This window comes from Podarcis liolepis, assembly GCF_965112155.1.
Source record: "Podarcis liolepis genome assembly, chromosome: Z".
In the NCBI taxonomy this organism is placed as follows: Eukaryota; Metazoa; Chordata; class Lepidosauria; order Squamata; family Lacertidae; genus Podarcis; species Podarcis liolepis.
The window spans coordinates 22,010,904-22,037,033 of NC_139570.1; the positions used below are offsets into that span (position 1 = coordinate 22,010,904).

Sequence of the window (26,130 nt, forward strand, 5' to 3'; positions counted from 1 at the left end):
AAATGAGAAACTGAGAAAAACCAAAGGGCCTGGGTTGGCCCCCTTTCTCTTAAGTTTCATTTGAGCTTATGAGACATTTTTGATTCTGCTGAGACTTTAACATGGGCTAAAGTTTTGCCCACTTGTATTTATGCTGAACTGGTTGATTCTCCTTTTTTATTAATTGGTTTTAGTAACTTGAAGTTGGTTTGTTTTTAATTGTGGTTTATATCTATATCAATCATTTTATTCATAAGCAACTTTACATTTGTCTCATGAAGCGAGGCATGCATTTTTTTAAAAAAAAACTTTGTCTGAAATTTGTCCACATTTAAAATCCCCTACATTGTGTAAAGCCACAAGGAAATTCTGAGCATCTTCTAATGTGTGCCATGGATCCATTTTCACAGCTTGCTGATGTGCCGAACAAGGGGGGCTATTTTAAATGCAGTTCCAAATAAGTTCTTGAACAGATCCTGGGAGCCTCAAAGGAAAACCTTTTCCCAATGGCATGAATGGGTGGTTAAATTAAATATATTTCACAAATGACTTGATGACATGAAACTTAAAAAAAAAAAGAACAGATGGGGAAAGTTAATAAATATTTCATTTTATAATATAAAATTCATTTCCATATTCACAACTTTGGGGATCCTCTGCTTTGCAGGTATCAATAAGTCTGATGGATTTCCCATTCCATTCTCATGCTCCTGCCCAGGCGACTCTTACAAGATCATCATTTGTACATGCTTGGGTTGTTTTATGGGATCGATGAAAGGCAAATGACTGTAAATCTTCCTCTGCTCCTGGATTCTCATCTTTTATTCTGTGTGACCCATAAGTGTCCGTCCTGACATCAGATGGGTTATTAAAATGACAAAAAAATTATCCAAAAAGAGAATTTATAAAGCAAAATTATCACTCGGGGATCTGAAGGGGAACCAGCGTAATCCTAAAGGTCATAATGGTAAAATGCTTCAGATTAAGAAATGAAAATACCTATCTGCGGGCTGGAAAGGAGAGAGGTGTGACTTTCCTTTTGCTTCAGGGAAGCGTGAAATAAAAGCATAGCCAGTGGTCAGAGCTGATAGGAGGTGTAGCCCAAAAGTATCTCCATAGGATCCCCAACTCTGTTTTAGTTCTTTTTTAAATATAAATAAGATCCTTCATATTGGAAAGCTTCAGAGTTTTGAGCTCTCAGAGCCCGCCTTACCTGTTGCTACTTTTCCCATAACGTAGCAGTTGCAGTTTAAGACTGGAAGGATAGTATTTTAGAAACATGAAGAAACATGGGGGGTGGGTGCCTTGGAAATCCCAGGTAATATTTGAATGCCACTACATCAGTCACTTTCCTGTTTTCACAGGGGTGAACCAGGTGCCCATGGGAAACCTGCAAGCGGGACCTTAGTACAACAGCACTCTGTACAATAGCCAGTTTGCAGCAACTGGCACTCAGAGGCATATTGCCTCTGACAAAAGAGGCAGAAGATAGCCATCAGGGTTAATAGTTATTGGTAGCCTTAAAAAGGTAAAGGTAAAGGGTCCCCCGATCATTAGGTCCAGTCGTGGCCGACTCTGGGGTTGCAGCGCTCATCTCACTTTACTGGCCGAGGGAGTCGGCGTACAGCTTCTGGGACATGTGGCCAGCCTGACTAAGCCGCTTCTGGCGAATCAGAGCAGCGCACGGAAACGCCGTTTACATTCCCGCCAGAGCGGTACCTATTTATCTACTTGCACTTTGACGTGCTTTTGAACTGCTAGGTTGGCAGGAGCAAGGACTGAGCAACGGAAGCTCACCCCGTCGCAGGGATTCAAACCACTGACCTTCTGATCGGCAAGTCCTAGGCTCTGTGGTTTAACCCACAGCACCACCCGCATCCCTATTGGTAGCCTTACTCTCCATTAATTTCTATAATTCTCTTCTAAAGCCATCCAAGCTGGTAGCCACCGCTGACTCTAAAGTAAGGTTGCCATATTTTGAAGAGCAAAAAATGATGACGCATTGGCCAACTTCTATGGCGACTCTACCCATGAAAAAGAGGGCATGTCCTGGAAAAAGAGGTATGGCAACCCTATGAAAGGCTTGGTTTTCATGTTGATGTCAAGCGAGCCTCATCCAGCAAAATTCCTGCAGTTTACCTCAGTGGCTGGGGTGGGATATAAGGGTTCAGGTGGTCCCTAGGTTGCCCTGGACCTAAGTTGTCCTGGACTTTGTAAGTTAATACAAGGAGCTTCAACCTGGCTCAGTGTTCCTACCTGAAACCCTAGAGAGCTGCTGCAAGCCAGTGTAGACAGTACTGAGCTAGGTGAGTCAAATACCTGGTATGGCAGCTTCTCATATTGAACTGAGCACTGCAGTACAAACCAGATTGCATACAGTGCTAAGATTAGCAGGCTTTGACAGAACTGAAGGTTCTGTGCAACAGAATACAAAGGTAACTTAATACACAAACAGTACATTTAATCATATGGTGACTGCCAAGCCTTCTGAAGTCAGTGGGTCCACTCAAGTTTGGGATTCAATGTCTTCATCAAGGGTTGCAAAGACTCAAAGAATTATTTTGCCCAAAATATAAATGCAAACAAAATACATGTTCTAAAACCAACATAGTTCCCCTGTTTCATCTTCTCAGCATAACGTTACGTTAAAATATTTAAAAGACATGTTAACAGTCACCCTTTTATGTCAGTTGAAGTATTTTTTTCCCTTTTAAAAACATATATATTTAATTAGCATTTACAAATAGAGCTAATAGTATACATGATGTCAGCCAGATTTGATTGCATTCAACAAGAAATAAGGTCAATTGGGACTTAACGCTGAATATTTATAACTGTGGTTGATATAAATATTGAAGAGACAGCCAGCATTTCACCAGGCTCACTTAAGTGCAAACTGCATCCCATTGAGGACAATTGCACGCACGCACGCGCACACACACACACACACACACACACACATGCACTCATTCTTCATCGTTGCTCAAATTTAGGGACAAAGATTACAAACTTTGATTTGCAACAATTTAGCCACTAGGGGGCATCTCTCAGAGGGCAGCTTCACCAAGGGCTCCCAAAATCTGTTGATCCATGTCACTCAATATTTCTCCGCTGTTTTGAGGTTTAAGATTTGAACAGTTTAAGCCACTGTGCATACAGGCATGCACATAAATTTACTGTGTATCACATGTTATTTTAACACAGTGATGGGGAGTGGTGTGCTTCTATTAGTCCACTGTGGTAACAGGTTCTCCAGACCAGGTAAGCATTTGAAGACGCTGGTGACTATTCAAGCTTGCAGAGGGATCTTGATAAATGTGCTGTTCCCTATTTATTTCAGTGGAAGGACCCATCCTGCATGCACCCAGCAATACACGCATGGACTAAGTGGCTCGATTTACATGATTGGGGGTGCTGTTCTGGGTATGGGATTTCCATGGGGGACACTGGGCTGGGATGGAGGGGGGGGAGTCCCTGGATTTGTTGTGCAAAACCAGGATCTGGCAGGTAGGGTTACATATGCCCGGAATTTCCCTGACACAGCCGGTATTCAGCCCTCACATACAGTGTCCATGCAGAAATCGCTGGAATGTCTTCAACAACTTTTGTGCCCAGATTTTCATTTTTTGAAATATGGCAACCCTAAGGTCTTGCATAATTTGATAAATATTTCTCTCCTTCAGTTGTTTAAAAGCTAATATTTAGCTCCTATAGATGTAGAAGTGAGGGTAAACTCTCACACCTGGGCAAAGCCCAGTGAAATTCTTAGAGCAATAGATGGGGATTTTATTAGCTCTCTGGGGTACCTCTGGAATATTAGTGAATGGGAAAAGGCTTTAGGGCCTTACACAGCTTCTTCTGCAATGTGTCTCCAGTAGGGATGGTTGGTGGTGGATTTTATTCAGTTGTCACTTAAAGAAAAACCTGCTTAAACTGCACACTGCACTTTCCCAAAAAATGAGCAAACTGAAGCACAGCCATACTCTGACACCTGCCCTTATCTGAAATTTGCTGGGCAGATCTGCAGCCAAGTAATATGTACAGAAATGCATATACTGAGGGTAAAGCATGCATAAAAATGTATATATTAATACAGCTTACAAAAACGCATTATCCTCAGGGATAACCCATTTGCAAAAGTGGGTATATCGCACAAAATTACATAGATACATGTGCATATTAGGAAAAATCAGCATTAAAATTATGGTTAATTTTCAGGAGTAATTTTTAATATGGGGGGGATACAAACTGGTATACAAATGTGGAGAACTTAACTTGAGATTGAAAAATGATAGAAATTATAATTGGCAGGTCCAGACATCACTAGGTCTACATTACAAATGCATACCAGTTTCAAGCCTATTTACATTTCATGACTCTCAAATGAGCAAATCATTCTGTGGAAGAAGCTAGGATGCGTTGGGATCAATGAGATGTGATAGAAAAAGGTGTTGCTCCCATTGGGTTCCTGGAAATGTAGCTGGTGAGGAGGCTGCACAGGGAGCCATTCTGGGGAGGCTTCAACAAACAAACAAACAAACAAACAAACAAACAAACAAACAAACAAATGAAGAAAGAACCAGAAACCCTTGGCCATGTCATATGGATACATATGACAAGTGACAACCCCCTTCCTAAAATTTTGGAGAGTTCTCCTCCCTCTCCTTACACCCACCCAATGCTGGCTAGAGGTAGTAGAAGCTGTGGACCGAAACAAGAGGGAGGGGGACACCAGGTTGGCAAATGTTGAGGCATTAGGGCATGCTGAATTTTTCAACTTTCATATTCCCCAAATGAGGGGTGCTAAAAAGCTGTAACTTGACTTGGGAATCCAAAGCATATTTTGGGTAAATTAATATGATTTCATTTTGTTTGGTAAATAACTGCATAACAATACTGACGTACGTGTGTGTGTGTGTGTGTGTGTGTGTGTTGCATTTCTAATCATTTTAAACTTGCCTCATTAAAAAAATATTGTGAAACAAATGTGTGGAAAATTGCATGAAAATAATTAAAAATGATTGCTAAGTACTTGCAGTTATATTACTTGTCCATCAGTGCTGCTACTACTACCATCCCAACCATTGGGAATTGACCTACAGCGACTTCTAAACAGAGAACAAGACTGGGGACATTCGTGCATATGAGCAACCTAATTGGAACTGGCAGAGAGTTGTTGCCCTCTGAACTCCCAACTCTGCAAGGCGTCATGACATACGGGCTACTGCTAAGAGAACAAAGTGATGAGGATGTCAGAAACTACCCAGCAGCCAGTCTTGCAAAAGACATTCGCCCTAAAGTGGGAATAAGCAAAGAGTTCTTTTGCCACCCCCATTGTATATTCACAAGTCACAGTCTTAAAGAAGATTCAAGAGAGCTGGAGCAAGCCAAAAACATATCTCTTGGTAGAGAAATATTAGATGTCAAAGAGGCTTTCACTTCAAAACTCGACAAGCTTTTTGACATCCTCAATTGCAAGTGTAATTTTTTTCCTCTGCTCTGCATTTTGCTGCCCCGGTTGCCAAAAATCAAGTACACCTTCCACTTCTAATAAAAAGAGTACAAAACATCAGAAGTACACAATGTTGCTATGCAGAGCATTGGATATGGAGTTGGCCTGTGTGCTACAGCTGCCATCACCACTGCTGCCTTTATGGATGCTAGCTTGATCACTGGAGAAGACCAGAGACTTGCCATTGATCACAATAAAGTCAAGAGGGCCCAATAAAAGGTTATGAAATCTCTGGATTGGGAATTTGATGGTCTTTTTCAGAAGGGTGATATTGACTGCATCTTCTTTGACGGCTGTGAAGATACAACTAAAGTTATGCTGAAAGCAGTTCCACATCATTACAGGAAAGCATTATTCAGTGTGCAGTGAGCCTGACGGAAGATACCTCTACCACTTCACTCCAGACAAAAGCTCAAAGAGGGGGAAACAAACTAATAATCTTGTAGATTTCCTAAAGAAGAAGGGCATTGATCAGAGCCTGCAGGCCACTGCAGGTGATTCTACAAAAGTTAACACTGGCTGGGAGGGAGGTACCATGAATCGGGTAGAGGTCAAGCTTGGTTGTAAGCTGATGTCAGGGTAGGTTTCAGAAGGACGTCCGCAATAACTCACATGGTGTCAGTGAAGTTAATTCTCTTTATTCAAAGAAACAAAACAGCTCAGGAGGTCAGGCCTAGTGAGCCCTTCCCAGTAGATCTTGCCCCAATGAGGCTGTTGCGAGGACTGAAGGCCCCCACTGTCCCACAGATGTCTAAGTCTCTTCCTCTGCCAGGTCCTTCCCAAGCAATCTGAGACTCCAATGTTTTGTCTCCCTTTGCCCAGCCTCTTCATACCTCTTCTGGTTCTGGAAGACATGGGGAGGGGGAGACAGCTTGGCTTCCTCACAAGCCTGACTCATTGCTGCCTCTGGTTCTGGACTGCTCTCTACCAGACACTTCCTGCTCACTAAATAAATCCTGCTACCTCTTCAGCTTCCGACACCTCCTTCTCCCAGTCTTCTCCCTTTTCATCTTCTGACCACTCACTGTCCCACCACCAATCCCCTGGCTCTGAACCTTCTTTCCTTAGGGGCTCCTTTGGGTGTTCCCCAGTTGGTGCCTCCCACCACTTCTCTCGATCCAGCCAGTCCATAACAGTTGATCTGGTTGGTTTATACCCTCCACATCAACGAGTCCCCCGTGCAACACTTGACCACAGCACTGGATGGAAAGATCCTGTATAACAGCAGGTGGACAGTTGACATTGGCAAGATGCTAGACACTGCTACATAACGAAATTACCATGTTTTTCTGTGTATAAGACTAGGTTTTTTCCCTTAAAAATAATGTCAAAAATTAGGGGGGGTATACACAGGGCTATCTCCCTCCATTTTCTTAAATCTGAGTCCCCAAAAATAGGGAGCGTCTTATACATGTGGGTGTCTTATAGATGGAAAAATACAGTAGTCCTTCAGTCACCAAACTCTCAATTGGAGAGCCTCTTACTTCACTGAGTGACAATATTGTAACTAATCTTTCTACCGATCAAGTATATGGGTACTGGATCACACAGGCCATAATGATAGGAATACATGAAATGGTTCTGGACCTACTTGATATTGATCCAGAGAGCCATTCAATATGGTTAACAACAGCAAACAGGCTTTGCCAACAATTCAGTGCTCAGCATAGTATGCTTTCAGCAAAATAATAATCCAGACACCCTTGAACTCAGATGACAGTGAGAAGAGGAGAACTGGTGTCCAAAAGATTGTTGACTTGAGGAGCACTGGGAGAACCTTCTGTATGTCTGAGGAAGACACCTTCCATGAACCCCAGTGCTTTGTCCCTGTTTGAGCTGATCAATTAGTCTGATGGGATATATGAACCTCCTTTGACATGTCATCTTACTATGGTGGAAGTGAATAAGTTTATTGCTGAGCCCATGAAAGTTCCACAATGGCCCTGTTATGCTCAGTCTATAGAGAGGTGTGTGCAACAAATCACAGAGGCAGCAGGGCTACATCAGAGGCGAAGAAGCGGCTGATGGCCAAGGATGAAGCCAAGCAAGACGATGAAACTTGCTGTTTAAATTTCTTATGAACGGATGTCATTACTTTCTAATATTGCTGTATGTGTACAAGATAATGTTGTATGCTTAGTTGGATATGCTTTGTGCAGAGAAACTAACTTTTTTATAGCATTGCCCACATTTTCAGAAATTAAAATTAAAATTCTTTGGTTTTCGAAGAACAGTTTTTTTAATCAAACCTGGATTTACCAAGCTAAATGTTGTCCAGTCACAAAAATAATGGCTTGTTTGAATTCCTCACACCCAAAATAATATATATATATATATATATATATATATATATATATATATGCAGGTTTTGGTGTCTTCGGGTGTCTTCCCGTGTAAGAGTTGGGGTGTCTAGGCGACGTTTCGACGAGGTCTCACTCGTCATCTTCAGGCTGGTGCTTTCGGCTTCTTGTTGCTGGAACAGAGCAGGATCTCAGTGTTTGAGTTCCTATAAATACTGTTGAGGGGGTGTGGTGTATAGCCTCCAACGTTCTGGGCAGAGAGGAAGTTCCCAGGTTAGTGTGCCTTTTCTTCTTTTGTTCCTTAATTACTTGAGGGATATCTTGAGTGATTTCTTGAGTGATATTCTGAGTACCACTTAGGTGGGTCATTAAGTGTGGATTAGTTGCTAAAGCTTTCGTGTCTTGACCTCTTGAGCTTGTGAAGAGTTTTTCTGAGAAGATGGCTGTACTGCACTTAGTTGTGCTCTGGCTTGGCTTCGTGTATAGGGGCGAGCTGTGCAAAAGAAGAAAAGGCACACTAACCTGGGAACTTCCTCTCTGCCCAGAACGTTGGAGGCTATACACCACACCCCCTCAACAGTATTTATAGGAACTCAAACACTGAGATCCTGCTCTGTTCCAGCAACAAGAAGCCGAAAGCACCAGCCTGAAGATGACGAGTGAGACCTCGTCGAAACGTCGCCTAGACACCCCAACTCTTACACGGGAAGACACCCGAAGACACCAAAACCTGCATTCCTATACCCGTGAAAATCTACGAAAGCATATATATATATATATATATATATATATATATATATATATATATATATATATATATATATATATATAAAAGACCCCCCCCTTGCTGAGGAAATTTTCAAAAATTAAGTTTCACCCCCCCCCCAAAAAAAAAAAATGACATGCCCTGCGAGGTAGCAAATGACATATTTCCCACTAAGGCAGAGGTGGAGAACCTATTTCTGTCCAAGGACCACAATGGACAACCTTCTAGGAACCACATGCCAGTGGTGGGTGGAGCCAGTTGCAAAAGTGGGCAAAGCAACAAATATAAACTTTACCTTTGTCCAGTAATCTAGTTTCTAAACACACACACACACACACACACACACACACACACACACACACCTTTATCCTCTGTAACACAAGCAAGAGGCATTATCAGAATTCATAGACACTTTCCAGCCAGGCACAAAAGCACACAAGAAGGGTGCTAAGAAGGGCTAGTTAAGGAGCTGTGGCTGTGAAGGGTGTCCCAAGGTCCAGACATTTGGTCGCTGGGCCTGAGGTTCCCTACCTCTGTGCTAAAGTGATCCACCACCATTGTTTTAGAGTGCTTTGCCATCAAACACTTAAATGACACAAATATTTCCACAAACGCTTTCCCCAATGCCAAGACAGCATCAGATCATTCCCCTCCTGCACATCTCCCACAGAGGCCCAGCCCTTCCTTATTCCAGCTCCTTCGGGATACTGTAACCAACAAGGTAGAAAAGGATTCCAGAAATAAACACTAAGGGGACTCCCGCCGCTGCAAACATGAATGACCACCCGTAATAAACGTTCACAGGAGTATCGTCCAGGCATCTTTCGCTTCTTTCTAGAAGTATGTACTTCGGGAGATCGGCAGCAAATTCCTTCCACATTGCAAACATGAATATGAGCAGGGCAAATAAAGCACCTGAGGGAGAAGAAGAAGAGAGAGGCTTGGTTGGTTTGATTGGTGTTTATTTGTATTTCTGTGGCACTTCCTACTCGAATGAATCCCAAAGTAGCTTACAAACAGGGCCCCTGAAGATAGGTGTTTCGTGAGGGCAGGGTTGCGGTTGTATTCTGCAACATGTCATTGGTGCAGTAATCATGCATTAGTGGTGGACCTATGCTAGACCATCCACACACCATTCTGCACTATTAGTTTGTTCTACAATGCTTCCCCAATGTTACCACATTATTGGTGTCTGGAGGGGCAATATTGCTCTGTAGCACAACAAAATCAAGACAAAGAAACAAAGCAAACCCCTGGAACATCTGTGGTATGGAAAGTTACAGGATTTCAGCAGCAAGCTTTTAGGAGGGAGGATCTGTTGCAATGTTTTGTCACATGTTTTATGCATGCTATGCAAAGATATTGATATAATTCTAGGAAGTGTGACCAAATTGCATAAAAGATTACCTTGTTTCTATTCTCTTGAGCTGCAAAAGTCACGAATTCCTAGATTTGCATGAGGTGCCATTATCACCCTCCACATGTTGCTGAACTTGTTTCTTAGCCATTGGTTTCAGATTTCCAAGATACACTTTGCAGTGATTATGTTACATACCCTCTTGCAATGTTTGGGGAAAGACTGTTTATTTATTGGACTTCTCCAGATCAGAACACAGGGAGGGTAACATTTTTATACAATCCAAACAAGAGCAAAAGTTTATAAAAACTATATATATATATATATATACAGTAGTTTTGTGCTGTCTCTTCCTCATAAGGTGGAAAGTTCAGGGTGGCCTAAAAGGGCCGGTTTGCCACATAGGAGATGGGTACTGAGGAACTGAAGGTACATAGGGATGGGAGATGCATTCAGTTCAGTTTGCATTTTAATACAAAACTCTTTAACTCTTTAATTCACATTTCATGGAAAAAATATGCTAACCAAAATGCTTTTATCCTTCAAAATTTGCACTTGTCTGCAGTGCAGTTCTCTAACCAAATAATGTGTGCCCAAAGGTGTCTGTTGTGAGAACATATTATTTCCCTGAGAGGGAAATAATATGCAAAAATGCATATCATCTAAGGGGGAATTGCTTGCAAAAATGTATATATTACGGAAATTTGCATACAACAATTCACATACCAGGGGATATTTGCATTAAAATGCTGGTATGTGAGAGGTCTGTATGTGTGCTGCATATGTGGTGAGTGTGTGCATGAACACATGCAAGGAAATGGCCCTTGTCCACTTTGGCCGTGCCCACAACTAACATAATGTGGCCCTTGAAGGGTTTCCCAATTCTTGATGGGGCTTAAGCCAAAATAAAAGATTAGACGCCCCTGCTCTAACTGCTTATTTCCATGGGGCAGGACTGGTGGGAGATGTTTGCATTCGCAGAAGTAAGGTATAGTGGGAGTGAGTAGGAAAGATATGAAGGATGGGAAGCACACCCCCCCCACCTCTCTCTCTCTCTCTCTCTCTCTCTCTCTCTCTCTCTCTCTCACACACACACACACACACACACACACACACACACTTTTTTGAAGGCACCTTCTGGTTTCCAGGCCAGATAACAGCTCCTGGAATCCTGTGTTGGGACTGATCTAGTCTTTAGTTTTACTCATAGCACAATTGTATGCATTTGTTCAGCTTTGCTTTGTGGCATTGGCTGGCTGCATATATTGACAGAACTGATCCCTTCCTTTCTTTAAACGCTCTCTGCCTCCACGCATTAGGGCCTGCGATTAACTGAGAGTTTCCATTTCAATGTTGATTTAGGTCAATGGTATCTTCTGGGGAGGGGCTAATTGCAAGGGCGTTGAACCATGCTATGACACCTTTCGCCTTTAAATTCTTGCAACAATTGTCTAGGGGCTGACTGCAAGCCTTCCTAACTCCTCCTCCTCAGTCAAAGGATGGTAGCAACTTAATTTCAAGTAAATTGTTCACTAAACTCTGTGCCATCCTTTCTCGCTTCATAGCATCGTGAAACCTTGTTGGCTAATTGTAGAGACAAGTGGATGAACTCCAGACTCTCTTTAGAACTTCCGAAGCCTGTCTATAATTTGCTAATTACAGGGAAAGTGAACTTTCAAACTCCCCCTTTTTCTCACCTCCTTGCCTAGCAAAAACATCCAAAAAAACCTAAGAAAAAATAATGAGATGCTGATATCTTTATTGGCAATTCATAAGTGCAAATGCATATGATATATGAGGAGCTTATAGCAGCCACAATATGGAACTATTAATTCTGAGAGAACAACTTTGAATATAAAGTGTTGGCTATCTCTCCCCACCCCCCCTTTCTCTCTATTATTTTCTTTCTTTAAAAGGTTTGGTGGAACTCCGTCAAGGACTGGGAAGAATCCCTGTGAGCCAGGCCACTTGTTATACTCATCAGATGCAACTAGATCAAGTCAAAGGCCTATCTGGTCAGGCAACTTGTTCTACGGCAGCCAATCAGATGACTATGGGAAGTCCACCAGCAGAATATGACTGCAATGGCAACTCTCCTCACGTTGCTGTTACTGATTTCCATTAATTAATGGTTCCCATTAATTGGCTTTCAGAGGCATGTGGCCTCTTGGTTTTCAGAGGCATGTGGCATTGGAACATAGGCATCATCATGACTTAATAGCCTTAACCACCATGAATTTATCCAATCCACACCCAGCCTGGGGAGTGTCTCCAGGCTCTTGATTATTTTGGCTGCCCTTTTCTGCACCCTTGCTAGCTCCAGTATATCTTTTCTGAATGGAGAATGTTCAGAGTATTCCAAGTGTTGCTGCACCATAGATTTGCGTAAAGGAATTCTGATATTGGCAGTTTTATTTTTGATCCTTTCATGTGATAGGAGGTCTTTCAGGTGCATGTAGAGCATCCAGGTGGAAAAGAGGGCAGGACTCATGCTCTATCCATAATATTGTGTAGAAGCGGGGATTTAAGCAGGTGAGAAGGATCTTTTTCACTCTGAGAGCTGCTTTGCCTTCTGAGCAATTTTCCAAGGGCCACATGCCAGTTCTAGGCAGGACTAGATGTGAAGGTTGATGGAGCAATTGTTATAATTTTTGTCTGTGTACAGTAGGCTAGTTTCAACACACATTCACACACCCCACTCTAGTCTCCAAGAGAGAGGAAATACTGTAGTTAAAGTATGCATTCCACCCAGAGAAAAACATTCTCTGTGTGAAGCAGGGTCAATGAGGGGTGTGGCCCAGGAAGAGTTGTGGGGGCCAGCTGGGAAGATTTGAAGGACCACATTTGAGTTTTCCCACCCCTGTGACATGACATACATATTCATGGACTAAATTCCAGCTCTAATCCAATAAATCTGTTAGTCTTTAAAGTATACTTGGTTGGTTTTTGCTGCTGCAAGGCTACCCCACTGGAAACTGTTACATGAATTTGCAAAGAAAGCCTCTCTCAAGTTAACTGTCACATGTCAAACATGGTTAAGAACACCTCATGGCAAAGCAGTTCTCACAGAAAATGTGTTTCATTATCTGATAAAGCAGTTGGCAACACAGCCAGTAGCTTGGTAGGGATAAAGGTCTCCAAGAGAAGATAGCAATAAATATCAAAAAGCTTCCAGGTCCATCTGCTGAATAATCTTCTCAGCCTACAAGTGTAGATGAGCTGGTTCATTTTGAAAGGGTGCCTCCGGAAAAAAACCACCTAGAAAGATTTTGTTAAGGTAGCTGGCAGGTTACCAGGCAGATGCTCTAAAACATGGTCAATAATTGCCTGCCATTCTTAGAAAGAAAGAATGCAATGAGATGATCAAATCTTTCCCTACTGAAGCCCTGTTTGTAATTGGAAAAGGTCTCTGCTGGCACAGCATGCAGTCCTACCAACTTCTGTCACTTTGAACCTGAGATCCTGCTGGACACATTCCCCTTCTTCTGGCTTTGAAATCCCTAAACCTTGCCCACGTTTTAGTCACTGGGGGACATTTAGGGATAGGGAAGAAATTTGATTCAGTTTGCATTTATTTGTGAACCTACCTAATGCAAAAGTAACATACAATAAAGTGCATTATATTAAGGAGAAGTGCTTTAGAAAAATGTGTATATTAGGCAAGATTGCGTTCATAGAGTACATTAAGTGAAAATTGCACTAAAATGCTGGTGGGTTGTTTTTTTAAGCACACAAAATGATGTGAAGATGTGGAGAACTGTATTTAAGATTGGGAAAAATGAGAAACTGAGAGAAACTAACATTGGTGGATTTCCCCATCCCTAGAGGTGTAACACAGTGTCATTTCCTGATCACCATATGCAGACATACACTTCAGGTCTGATCCTAAACCTCTGCTGGCTTGCAGGACATCCTCAGGAGAAGAATAGGCTAAAGAGTAAACCCTACCCAAATCTGGAGTGAAGTCCCTGAAATGGTTGGATGGTGCCTTGTACACCTCCTTCCAGCAACTTCTGCAGCCCAGCTGGTGACAAATGTATTGTTCTGCTATCCTTTGCTCCACATCCGCGAGGCTGAGAGGGGAATCTTGTGGTCTGGGAAGCCCAGGACCTTTATGAACACTGTCCAGGCTTGCATCCCAGGGAGGTCACTTAGGTGCTGCTAATGCAGCCATTAGACTTCACCTCCAGAGGTGTACTCCATTGTCTCTTAGGGCAGATGGATGCCTCCAACTTTCAGGTGCATTTACAACTGCGGTGTTAAATGCATGAAAAGAGAGACCACTTGCAAGAAACTTCCAATAGCCTTCTAGAGTCTATTGTCACACACAGTCACTACATAATAAAGAAGCTGTTCGGTGGTAATTCAGCTACCACAGTGAACTACAATAAAATAGGCCAAAAGCTGAAAAGAGAAGGCACAGGAGACATGAAAAGCCTCAATAGCACTTAACAAGTTCATTCTAACATTACATTGCAGGGTTAGTGAGTGGAGCAACTAGGGGCAACAACACTTAGTTTACTTGTTTAAAATGAAAACCTAAAAAACACCCTTCATCAGTGGTCCCCAAGCATTTGTGGCCTGCGGACACACTTGAAAATTTTAGGAACTGTCACAGGCACACCATGATAGTGGCAGTGCTCAGAACTCCTATCTGTAATAAGCAACCTATACCTACCTCAAAACAAAACACAGACCAAAACCTCAGGCAACACCCCCGCAAAATCAGAATTAGGGGGTAGGGCGCCATGGCAAGTCCCAAGGGGGTTGTCTGAGGGCTTACAGGTAGTATGTTGGTGACCTCAGTCCTGAAATACTGTCATGACAGGGTCTTCTATGTAAAAAAGAAAGATGGCTAGCATGTATTTGAAAGTTCTTCTGATAGTGCTAGTGGATTTTGTTCCCACCACCACCATGAAGTTTCCTGTCCTTATTCCCCCCAAAAAATGCAAATAGGGTGGCAACTGGAGAATGGTGTATTTTCAATCAATCAATCAGATTATTATTTAGGAGCAGAGAAAGTCTCTACTTTAGGGTGTAGGCAGAATCCTGATTTCCCATCTCAGAACTTAATCCCAAGGCAAATTCCCCCTCCCTATAAATTACAATCACTTTCACTTTTCTCAAAGGAAAGATCTCCGGGACACGTAAGTTAATTAAGGATGATCTGCCATCCATATCAGATGACAATGACAGTTTCCCCCTTCTGTTGTCATCCCAAATCCTAAGGCTGTGAAAGAAATACTGTTGATGTTATTGAATGTTATAAGATGGCAATGGATTCTTATTTTATTCTTAGAGTGGATGGTGTATAAAATGATTTTGCAGTTCATTGATTGTGTATCTTGCTGTCAGAGCCTTTGCTGCTGCTTCTTTTATTAGTTATTATTATTTATTAAATTTGTATACCACCCTATAGCTGCAGGTCCCAGGGTAGTTACAGCATAAAGTCACAATGCACAAACGCAAAATAAAAGTAAAAACAAAAACAACCCAATAACCCCCCGCTCAGTCTATTTTACAGTTTATTTTATAACTCCTGTTGTAATTCGTTTTTGTTTTCCTGTTTTTATGATGTTTTATGTCTTTAAATTTGTAAGCCACCTTGAGACTCCTTATTTGTCAAGCAATTCATACATTGAATTATTATTGGGTGTGTATCCAGCTACAAATCCACTCAGAGTTGAGCCACTGAAATTAACGTCCCCTAGATTAGCCACATTCATTAATTTCAATCGATCCGCTCTGAGTATGACTAACAGAGGATACACAATAACAACAGAAGCAGCAGCAGCCAGTGTAGATAAACATTACAGAACTCTATTCAGAGATTCAGATGATGGTCCAGATTATCTCATACGAAGACCTTTGACTAAATATTACTGGAACAATCATAAGAACCAGTTTGGATTAAAGGAATTAGCGGACTCAGTGAGTTTTGTGGGCCTGCTGGGATTCAAATCTGAGTCTCAGGATCCAAATCCTGGATAGCTCAGTTGGATGGAACATACTGATAATGCCAAGGATGCTGGTTCGATCCCCCTTTGGGACAGCTACATTGCAGGGGACTGGACTAGATGATCCTTGGGGTCCCTTCCAACTCTACAAATCTATGATTCTATGAAATCCAACACTCCAACTACTGTGCCAGAAAGAAGGAAAGAGAAACTAACTAGTGGTCAATACATGCACCTTTCTCTTTATGAAATACTGTGTAATTTATTATGAGAGCACCATGTGTTTTTTTAAAAAAAAATTGCACACATTCAAATTCATTCTCAATCTCTCTCTCTTTCTCTTTTATGCGCATGCGCATGCAGGCACACACACACACACACAGGCTACACAAAGTGGGAATTAGCCTCAGCATCCCAGGCACCCATATATCCAATTATCATGAATTGGCAGCTTACCAGCCGTGATGAAGAATCCGCCTCCTACTTTATAGAACCGTGCACTGACAAAAGGCACACCACACACCAAGAGAAATCCTCCTACGAGGCTGGCGGTGACAGCCAGCACAATGAACGCTGTCCAGAAGCCCCTGTACACTGAGCAATCGGAAAGAAGAAAGTAGAGGGGAAGGCTGAGTAAACTCACATAATCGGATCTCCTTTCAGCAGAGGCTTGTAGCAAACCAATTTGTTCCAAGTTTCAAGTTTCTCCAGCAAACAATTTGGGGAAAGTCGGGAGGGAAGGGGGGGAGAGAATGAAACAAATCCCAGGATTATCACCAGTAATTCAGAATCAGGTTCTTGTCAGTTTTATGGAGCTGCTGCAATGGACTCAGCTGATCTCTGCACCCTAACTCGCAAGCATAACCAGGGTGCATCATGTGGTAGGTATCATACACAGAACACCAGTGGTGAATAGCCAAGTCCCTTCTATGTTTACAAACATGATAAATGGATGATCATATATCATGGGGGAGGGGTTGGAGGAGGTGATTACAATTGCAACCATGGTATGCAGAGAAAGGGCCACAGCCAGAGTCCATGGCACCCTACAGGTGATGTTGGACTACAATTCCCACCATCCTTAACAACTTGCTATGTTGGCTGGGGATAATGGGAACTGTAGTCCAACAACATCTGGAAGGCACTGCGTTGGCTACCTCTGCTGTAGCTCAGTAGTAAAAGCATCTACTTTGATTGCAGAAAGTCCCTGGATCAGTCCCCACCATCTCCAGGTAAGGCTGGAAATGTCCCAACACTGGACAGATGCTACCAGTCAGTGTAGGCAATATTGAGATATGAGCCAATAATCTGGTGTTCCATTGTTCATTAGGATTACAGTGCAAAGGCAAAGGGTTAAGCCGTCTTCCCAGCAGAACAATGGATCAACAATTCAGGGTTTCACACAGGAATCTTTCTCAGCCATTCCTTTGAGATAAGGGGGCTTTGAACCTTTTGCATGCAAAACATGTGCTTTACCCCTGTGCTACTATAGCCCTTCCCTGTTTACTTAGAAGTCAAATTGGGCCTATACATGCAATGGAAGAAGAAGAAGAGGAGGAGGAGGAGGAGAAGGAGGAGGAGGAGGAGGAATTTGAACTTGATATTCCGCCTTTCACTCCCCTTAAGGAGTTTCAAAGCGGCTAACATTCTCCTTTTCCCTTCCTCCCCCACAACAAACACTCTGTGAGGTAAGTGGGGCTGAGAGACTTCAAAGAAGTGTGACTAGCCCAATGTCACCCAGCAGCTGCATGTGGAGGAGCGGAGACGCGAACCCGGTTCACCTGATTACAAGTCCACCGTTCTTAACCACTGCACCCGAGGTGGTAGGATAACAGTAGACATAGTCTATGGGGTCAAATTTTTAATGGCTGGCTCAGCGAGTGAGTTTGCCAAGAAAAATTGCTGTCCACCCACTCTATGGTGATAGAGGCAGAGACAATAAATAAAAAGATGCCTCCCCATTCCCTCTGACTGATGCATGTAATCTGGCCGGACTAGCAGGTAAACCTTACTTCAACACAATGAGACAACATACTTTACAGTACCTGAGGGCTGTAGATCAGCTCAGGGGGAATGATAGGAGGGATGCTGCCATCCCAGACATCTGCTGCCTGCACCATCCATCTCATTTGGCCTGGGCACAGGGGTTTTCCCACCATTACCCCCCAGCCCTAAAACACAGTTGTAGAGGTGTTGCTGTTTGCTACATTTTTACTGCTCAACAAACACCTACAACAACAGCTGGCCTAATACATGTGTTATTTGGTTACCTCTTAACATGTGCATACCTGCAGTTGCATCGTAGGAGGGGTGAGGATGAGGTCCAAGTGCAATAGGCATAGGAAACAGGTAGCCATGCATGCAATGTTTTGGATGTGCTTGACTCGCTGGAAGAAAAAAATAGAAAACCGGACAGTTGTCTGCTGGATCTGTGGTTTAACAGTCACAGTAATCAGGTCTACAAGGTTTCTAATCATGCATCTGTAATGCAAGAATATCTAAAATATGCAAGCTGGCCGTTATCAAAGCAACTGTTTAAGAATTGGTGCCCAAGTTTACTTATTTCCTACCCACTCTGCCCTTTCCCCTTGTGAGTCTTTTTGTTTGTTTTTTAGATTGTAAGCCTGCAGGCAGGAGCTGTCTTGCTTTTAATTAGGGCTGCCGTACATCCGGGATTTCCCAGACATTACCAGGATTTCAAAGGTGGAAGTGACGTCCAGGGGGAATTTCCAGAAGGTGGCAGTTTATGCTAGATCTTCGACAAGTAAACCTAAAATTGCATTTTGGGGGGCCAGACGCTGTAGAACTTATTCTTTTCTACTGTCCATTGTACAACCAGCTAGGCAAACACGTAGTCTAACATCATGGCACAATGGAAATATCAGATTCTATCTGTCTGACATTAACACAAAAATTACTCCAAGGGTGGTTGAGTTTTTGTCAATAGTATCTCTTAGAGTGGTGAAGGGCACTATTTAGTGGGAAGAAATCCCAATGAAAATCCTCGTTACTATATATATTTTTACATGACTGTTTCTTTAGTAAATCATTATTCTCTCTGTTTACAATGTCAAGGCTGTTTGTGTCATTGCCGCCAACATGGCACCATCCACACGCAAGTAGAGGGTAGCAACAAGCTTGGGAAAATCTCTGTTTTTACAAAAGTACAAAAAATCTTTAGGGGAGGCACAGCGTGGGCGATTCCCAAGCAACCTAATGAGGATTGAGCATGTTCAGTGCCCCTAGAATACTGACTGATGGGAGGAGATAGAAAATCAGGTGGAAGTGGGAATGGAATGGAGGGTCCTCAACCCCAAGCAGATGCATTCCACACTACACCTTTGGGTCACATCCGCACCAAGCATTTAAAGCACATTCAATGCACATTTAAAGCATATAGCTTCCCTCATAGAATCTTAGGAAATATAGTTTTCCCCCTCACAGAACTACAACTACCAGCACCCTTAACAAACTACAGTGCTCAGGATTCTTTGGGAGAAGCTGTGGGTTAAACCACAGAGCCTAGGACTTGCCAATCAGAAGGTTGGCGGTTCGAATCCCTGTGACGGGGTGAGCTCCCCTTGCTCGGTCCCTGCTCCTGCCAACCTAGCAGTTCGAAAGCACGTTAAAGTGCAAGTAGATAAATAGATACCACTCTGGCGGGAAGGTAAACGGCATTTCCATGCGCTGCTCTGGTTCACCGGAAGCGGCTTAGTCATGCTGGCCACATTACCCGGAAGCTGTACTCCGGCTCTCTCGGCCAATAAAGCGAGATGAGCGCTGCAACCCCAGAGTCGGCCACGACTGGACTTAATGGTCAGGGGTCCTTTATATACTTTAAATGCGTGTTAAATGTGCTTTCAATGTATTGCGTTGGTGTGACCTTTGTTGCATTTCCTACTTTGTTCTAAGCTTGATGTGGTAGAAGCTATCATAATCTATGTTCTCCCCACCACCACTTTCAGGTAGCAGTTCACCTATTGATTGAATTCATCCTGCACTGCCTGGGAATTGACCTAGGAATAGTTACCATTTTTGAGTGCTGCAGTGCCTAAGGATGGCATACTTCCGAGGAAGTAGAGGGGCCATTACTGCAGAGGTGTCCCATCAATATTAATGTCACCAAGGCTTATCATGATGAACGATAATAGGATGAATGTTCAACAAATTAATTAATGATTATCCACTTTACTTAAAAATGCTTCCCACAAAATGGGGGGCACTTTATAATAAATGGACATTCGTTCGTGCTAAGTGACTAATGAAATTTCAACTGCATTAATTATTGCATCTGCAAAAAGCGGCAAAATGAATTTGCTGCGTTCGGTCTCATTAATGCAGACACAAAAAGTAATAAAAGATCTCCTGGTTATCAAGAATATCTTGCGCTATGGGAATGGGCTTCAAGTGATGTTTAATTTGATCATTTGACTTAAGGTAATATCATGTTATACAACGTATTATAATAATTAGGCTTGGATGGCCTCCATTATTACATTAACGTGGCAATCCAGAATTATCTATACTTTATCGATGAACGCTAGAAGTACAATATAAGGAAGGCTATTAGAAGACTCAGTTGGCAGTTCTGTGCACACATACTTGACATTGTGGGGCCAAGTGAGGTCTGCTTCCAAGTAAATATGCTTGGGATCAGAAGTCAGAATAAAATGCTGGTGAGTTTCTAGAATCAGGAATGTAGAAGCGCATACACAAAATTCCTGGATAACTATCATGCTTATTTATTAAACATATTTATCTACTCCCAAACCATAAACTATCAGGTCAGGGATTCATAATAAAAAAAAACACACACAGTTAAAAGCAATTCAAATAAAAGCAACTGACTAATTAAAACACCTGCAATGGCCTGCTGTAATTAAAAGGACTTCAAGAGGCACCTGAAAGACAGATGTGAGGGTGACTGCCTAATAATCCCTGCTGGAAGACTGGTCCACAGCATGTGACCATTGACACTCAATGTCCAACTTGCAGCTGAGGCCAGTCAGGCTTCTGTTACATGGGGGACAACAGCTTTCTTGGTGATTAAACCTGGATATAAGGGCTCAAGGGCTCAAAGTATGCTTTGTCCAAGTTATTCAGGGCTTTGTATATCAACACAAGAGCCTTGAACCTGGCTGGTTGCATATGGACAACCAGTGCAGGTGTCTTAGCAGATGCTATCAGTCACCTGCCCCCATCAGCAGACCAATTATTGCATTCTACACCAGCTGGAGCTTCCAGGCCAGGCACAAGGGCAGCCCCACATAGAGTGCAGTTCAGTAATGCAGTCTCAAGGTTACTATGCTTAAACCAAAGCTGCAGGCTGGATGGCAAACCAATCCAACAAATACGACTGCTGCTTTCAGTCTGCAAATGACACATAATTGATTACAGATCTCCCACCATTTGTACTAAGCTTCCTTTGCAGTGAAATGAATGGAGTAGAATAATGTAATCACAATGTACGTTACATAATTTTGCCACAGTGGACTGTGAGTTGAATAATGTCATTTTTGGTGGAAGGTGAACTGCAGTGGAATAGAAACAGTGACACATGTGATTAATAGAGGGCAGGATGAAAATCAATGCCTTCTTCTGGGTGGCTACAACCTCAACAGAAGCACTCTTGTTAGGTAGCTATTAAATACTGCAACACTGTGTTGCCGATTCCACTTGTACTCACTAAACCAGAAGTTCCATATGGTCTCCTTGTAATCTTCACCAAAGAACCAGCACCGCCAAAAGAAACCTTCATGGTGAAACGTAAGAATTCCTTTTGTCCAATTTCCCGTCCCAGCCTATTTTTAAAAAATGAAATGAAAATCCAGGAGTTCTATGGAAATTATTGCATTCCATTTAGCACAGAAGCATTTATTCATTTACAGTTACATTTGTACCCCACTTTTCTTGTAAGATACTGTATGGGGTACTGCCCACTTCATTTTATCATCACAACAACTCTTGTTAGATAGGTTATATTTTTAAACACGGTATTAATAGGCAGAGAGTGTTAAAATTGAGCTTGAATCCCTAATATACCAATCACTGCTTATATATACAAAGACAGAGCATACTAGCTAGCCAATGTGTTGTTGTTTATTAACTTAAATGCAAGTTTTGGACATCATTCTCCAAAACCCAAATGACTACTTTATGTACACCCAAGGACTGGAAACATTCACAGTGTGTTTTGCAGGTGTGTGGGTGCTGTTTTCTCATTTTTTAAAGCAGCAGTCCATTTCCCTAAGACTTGTCACAAAGTCAAACTGTTTCTGAAGGTCCTTCAGTTTCAAAAGTGGATTGTCATGCAGAAGGAGAGGTGGGGGAAACCATAGGAAAACATAAGCCTTAAAAGTCTGGTTGGTGGGCACAGAACAAGCAGCCTGGTTCTTTGGATCCCAGCCAATGTTTTAAAAGAATCTGGGTGTGGGGTTAATAATATCTCATTCCAGCAGTTGGAACAAATACACTGGGTAAAAGCATGTTTTGAACTAGACCTCTCCCCTGCTTCCTCCTCCACTTGGAAGAGTGAGTAACATGCCAAAGAAACTGGAGACACAATGGATGGAGTTGAGAGAATCCCCAAGGACATTTCCTACATTCACACAGTCAAGGTTTGCTATTTGGCATTTTACAGAATTTTACAAGCCTGGCTGGTTTTTGCCCTCTACTATTATGCATATTTACTTTGAAAGTAAGGCCCAGTGTGTACAATCAGATTACTCCCAGGTAAGGGTGAATAGGACTTTAGGCTTAGCCAGTTACCAGAACTAGAATATTTGCTACAATATGACCTTGTTTTTAAGCAGGGGTGACACCAGGTTAAATAAATATTAGCCAAGTCATTATATGAGTTTTACTGCACTAATTCATCCATTAGATCTGCATGTAAGGAGGGGGGACACATAATTCTAAGGACAACATTGTATTTTCTTTGCAGATGGCAGTCACTGATGATAGTCTGGTTGTTTAGAATTAATTTAATCTGAATATGCCAGGTGAAGAGAGAGCATGCACGAGAGTTTCTTATTTGAGATCAAAACTCTCAATCTCTTTCATTTTCCTCTCCTTTCCAAGAGCATTCTCTTTCCCCCTGGTAATGGTGCATTAAAGCTACAGAAGGTTCTTCACAAACTATTTCTCCAGGTTTACCTCCTCATTGTGATAGGTGCCGTTCTCAGGTATGAATCCTCCACACGTCTCTGTCGCCAGGAGCCAATAATCTGTCCCAAAGGCTACAAGAAAGAGAAGGACCCCAAGGACTCCAATGATCCCTGCTAAAAAGGCAGCTATTTTGATCTTCATGATAGAAAGACAAAGCAGGAGGGGGTGGGCAGCTCAAAACTCAGCAAAGGAGGAAGAGAGTGTTCTTGTTTTGGGGAGAGGGAAAGGGAGAGGGAGAGGAAGGGAGGCAGAGAGAGAGAGAGAGAGAGAGAGAGAGAGAGAGAGAGAGAGAGAGGAGCAGGGAGTAGAGAATGAAGAGAAGGGGTTCTATTTTAAGACACAGATCAGCATCATTTCATGACTGGTGTTCATTTCACAGGGCACTAAGGAGAGAGCTATGAAAAGCTGATGACTTGGGCCTACCAAGCAGCTAAGGCATTAAAGCACACCCATGTATGTATACTCTGAACTTTCAATCTGCATCAAGGTAACTGACATTCTGTCCGAAAAAGAGCTGCATGGTGTCACCTGCACATATTGCAACCAAATTCTCCCATAAAAATAGAGAAAGTGGAACCTGCAACAAAATGTTGGGAGTCCAAGATGTTGCTGTGTGGAATTCTCCTATTCAGGGTTCCAGGCAGGCAGATGCTCCAGTACTGAGCAATGGCTCTTCCACGAACCAAATTACTCAGAAACAAAATTAAGTCTGGGGATCCTGTGGGCAAAAAACACATCGGCTCAAAATCTCCTGCTCCAAGGAAAAGCAAATCTCATTTTACAGTCTCCCTACACCTGACATCTCAACCCAATCTACCTCAAACAAATCACATGGTGCCCAAGATTCATAAATCTATTTGATCCCCTAAAGCAAAAAGATTCCATAAAGGCCTCTCCTTGCCACTCCCCACTGGCAATGGAATTAAATAACTAACAGTTTTTCTAATAGTAGAGTTGACCCTGACTGAAGAAGAAAGGTGTTTTGGTCCGTCTGTCCCTCCCCCTCCCCCCCCCACACCTTGGTTTTATGGTGCTGGTGTGGGGTCCTTGTAGCACAGCTTCTCTTTCTACACATGAGAGGCCTTTGCACAAGTAAGAGGTGAAGAGGACTTTACTGCCATTGCATTAAGTGTCCCTAAGTGAACACCTATTTATTTTCTGCTTTTAAAAGTCAACCAACTAGAAGGGCCACTTTACACAGAATCATACAGTCGTACTTCAGAAGTCAAACAGAATCTGTTCTGGAAGTCCATTCGACTTCCGAAACGTTCGACTTCCAAAGCTTGGCTCCTTCAGCCAATCAGAAGCCGCAGAAACCCTGTCGGATGTTTGGCTTCCAAAAGAACATTCGAAAACCAGAACACTCACTTCCAGTTTTCGATCGTTCGAGAGCCAGAACATTTGACTCCCAAGGCATTTGGGAGCTGAGGTACAACTGTATGCCAGGGAAATTTTTAGGTGTACCCTTTAAAAAAAAAAGCCAAAAGGTACACAGCTAAAAGATGTCATTGCTATTCCAGTGAAAGAAGAAGACTGAGGATTTCGGAGCTGTGTGAGTGAAATGTGTGTGGATCAAATGGCAACAATTTATTTCCACACAGGCATGCAGTACTCAATGACACAGTGAATTTAAACACTTTTCATAAGCCTGAAACTCCACAGCGAATTAATTTGCCATGCATTGAGATCCCAACTTTTAAAGCATTTTCCACTTAACTGTGGAATTTCAAAATGCTGGATGTCAAAAGAGATCATTCTGAGATGGAATCGGTATTGCTTTCGGTGTGAAGGACCCAGAGTTGCAGGGCAAAACTCAGGGCCAGCACAAGACATTTTGCTTTGGGGTGGGTGGGTCACGTGCCATGGGTGGGTTGGAATGATGGGTGGGGCCACAGGTAAAGAGGAGTGGCCAGTAGCAAAAGTGGGTGGGTCAGTGACTATGACTCTTACCTCAGTGCAATAGCCTACTTTCCAGCCATGCAGAAGTCAGAGGTTTTACAGCACACAAATACGTCTTCCAGTCAACTAGAAGGCAATATCATCGTTCAAGAATACATAATTGTCTTCAAATATCTGAAGGACTGCCATGTTGAACAGTGCCCCCTCACACTCTTCTCCCTTGCTCCATCCTCTGCTGCCTTTTGATAGAGGGTGGTCTATAAAATGCAGCAATAATAATAATAATAATAATAATAATAATAATAATAGAAGGCATTCATGTCTCCCCTTAATCTTCTCTTCCCTGGACTAAAAATACCCCAGTTCTTCAAGCATTCATCATTGGAATCAGTTTCCAGTTCCCTCAGTGAGTCACCCTCTTATGGACATATGTAATATAACATGTTATATGGCACCCAGAACTAGGCATGCTATTCCTAGGGTTGCCATATTTCAAAAAGTGAAAATCTGGACGCTTTTTGAAATAGCTTTTGAGCTATTTCTAAGGAAATTCACCAAAATCTACTCTTCTGACAGTTTCCCAGACATTTAAGCAATTTCCGCCAGGATGCTGTCGCTGGCGACCGAATCCCAGCTATGTCCAGGAAATTCCGAACATATGGCAACCCTAGTTATTCCAGATGTTCCCTGACCAGTATAGAAGAGGATGGAACCATGTGCTCTGGACACTGGGATTCTGTTTATGCAGTCTAAGGTGGCATTTGCTTTTTTTAAAAAAAGCAGCTGCATCACACTGTTGGCCCATGTGCACATTGTGATCTACTAAGTCACCTAGATCATTTTCTTGTATGCTACTGCCAAACCAGACCTCCTCTGTCCTTTCTTCCCCCAATTGTTTTGAGTACCTAAATGCAGAACTTTACATCTCTGCTAAATTTCATCTTGTTGGTTTTAGTCCAGTGTTCTGTTCTGCCCAGTTTTTGTTCCATCCGCAGATTTGATGAACCACCTGCAGCAGCATCTAAATTATTTATATAAATGTTCAACTGCACAGGGCCATTCCACTTGAGATCTCTCTCCAGGTTTCTACAGAGCCTTTCATGAGCATATGTTGGGTATGGTTGCTCTACCAAGTTGTGAATCTATCCATAGCATCATCCAGCCCACAGGTCATCATCTACAGCTGAGATAAG

General features: G+C 42.5%; 1 protein-coding gene and 1 long non-coding RNA gene across 2 annotated transcripts; both read right to left on the minus strand.

The window, feature by feature from the left end:
• Positions 1-568: 568 nt before the first annotated feature.
• LOC310698134 lies at positions 569-8,173 on the minus strand. Its single transcript, XR_014521354.1, has 2 exons — positions 3,519-8,173; positions 569-3,430 (listed from the first exon to the last, which is right to left on the minus strand). It is a non-coding gene; the product is annotated as an uncharacterized lncRNA (long non-coding RNA).
• Positions 8,174-8,633: 460 nt separating this feature from the next.
• Positions 8,634-23,304, minus strand: LOC310698717 (transmembrane protein 182-like). The gene is made up of 5 exons (XM_083486122.1): positions 23,027-23,304; positions 21,558-21,672; positions 18,160-18,258; positions 16,328-16,465; positions 8,634-9,472 (listed from the first exon to the last, which is right to left on the minus strand). The coding sequence occupies exons 1-5, from the start codon at positions 23,177-23,179 to the stop codon at positions 9,243-9,245; spliced, it is 735 nt and encodes a 244-aa protein (XP_083342248.1). The 5' UTR covers positions 23,180-23,304; the 3' UTR covers positions 8,634-9,242.
• Between the last annotated feature and the right edge of the window lie 2,826 nt (positions 23,305-26,130).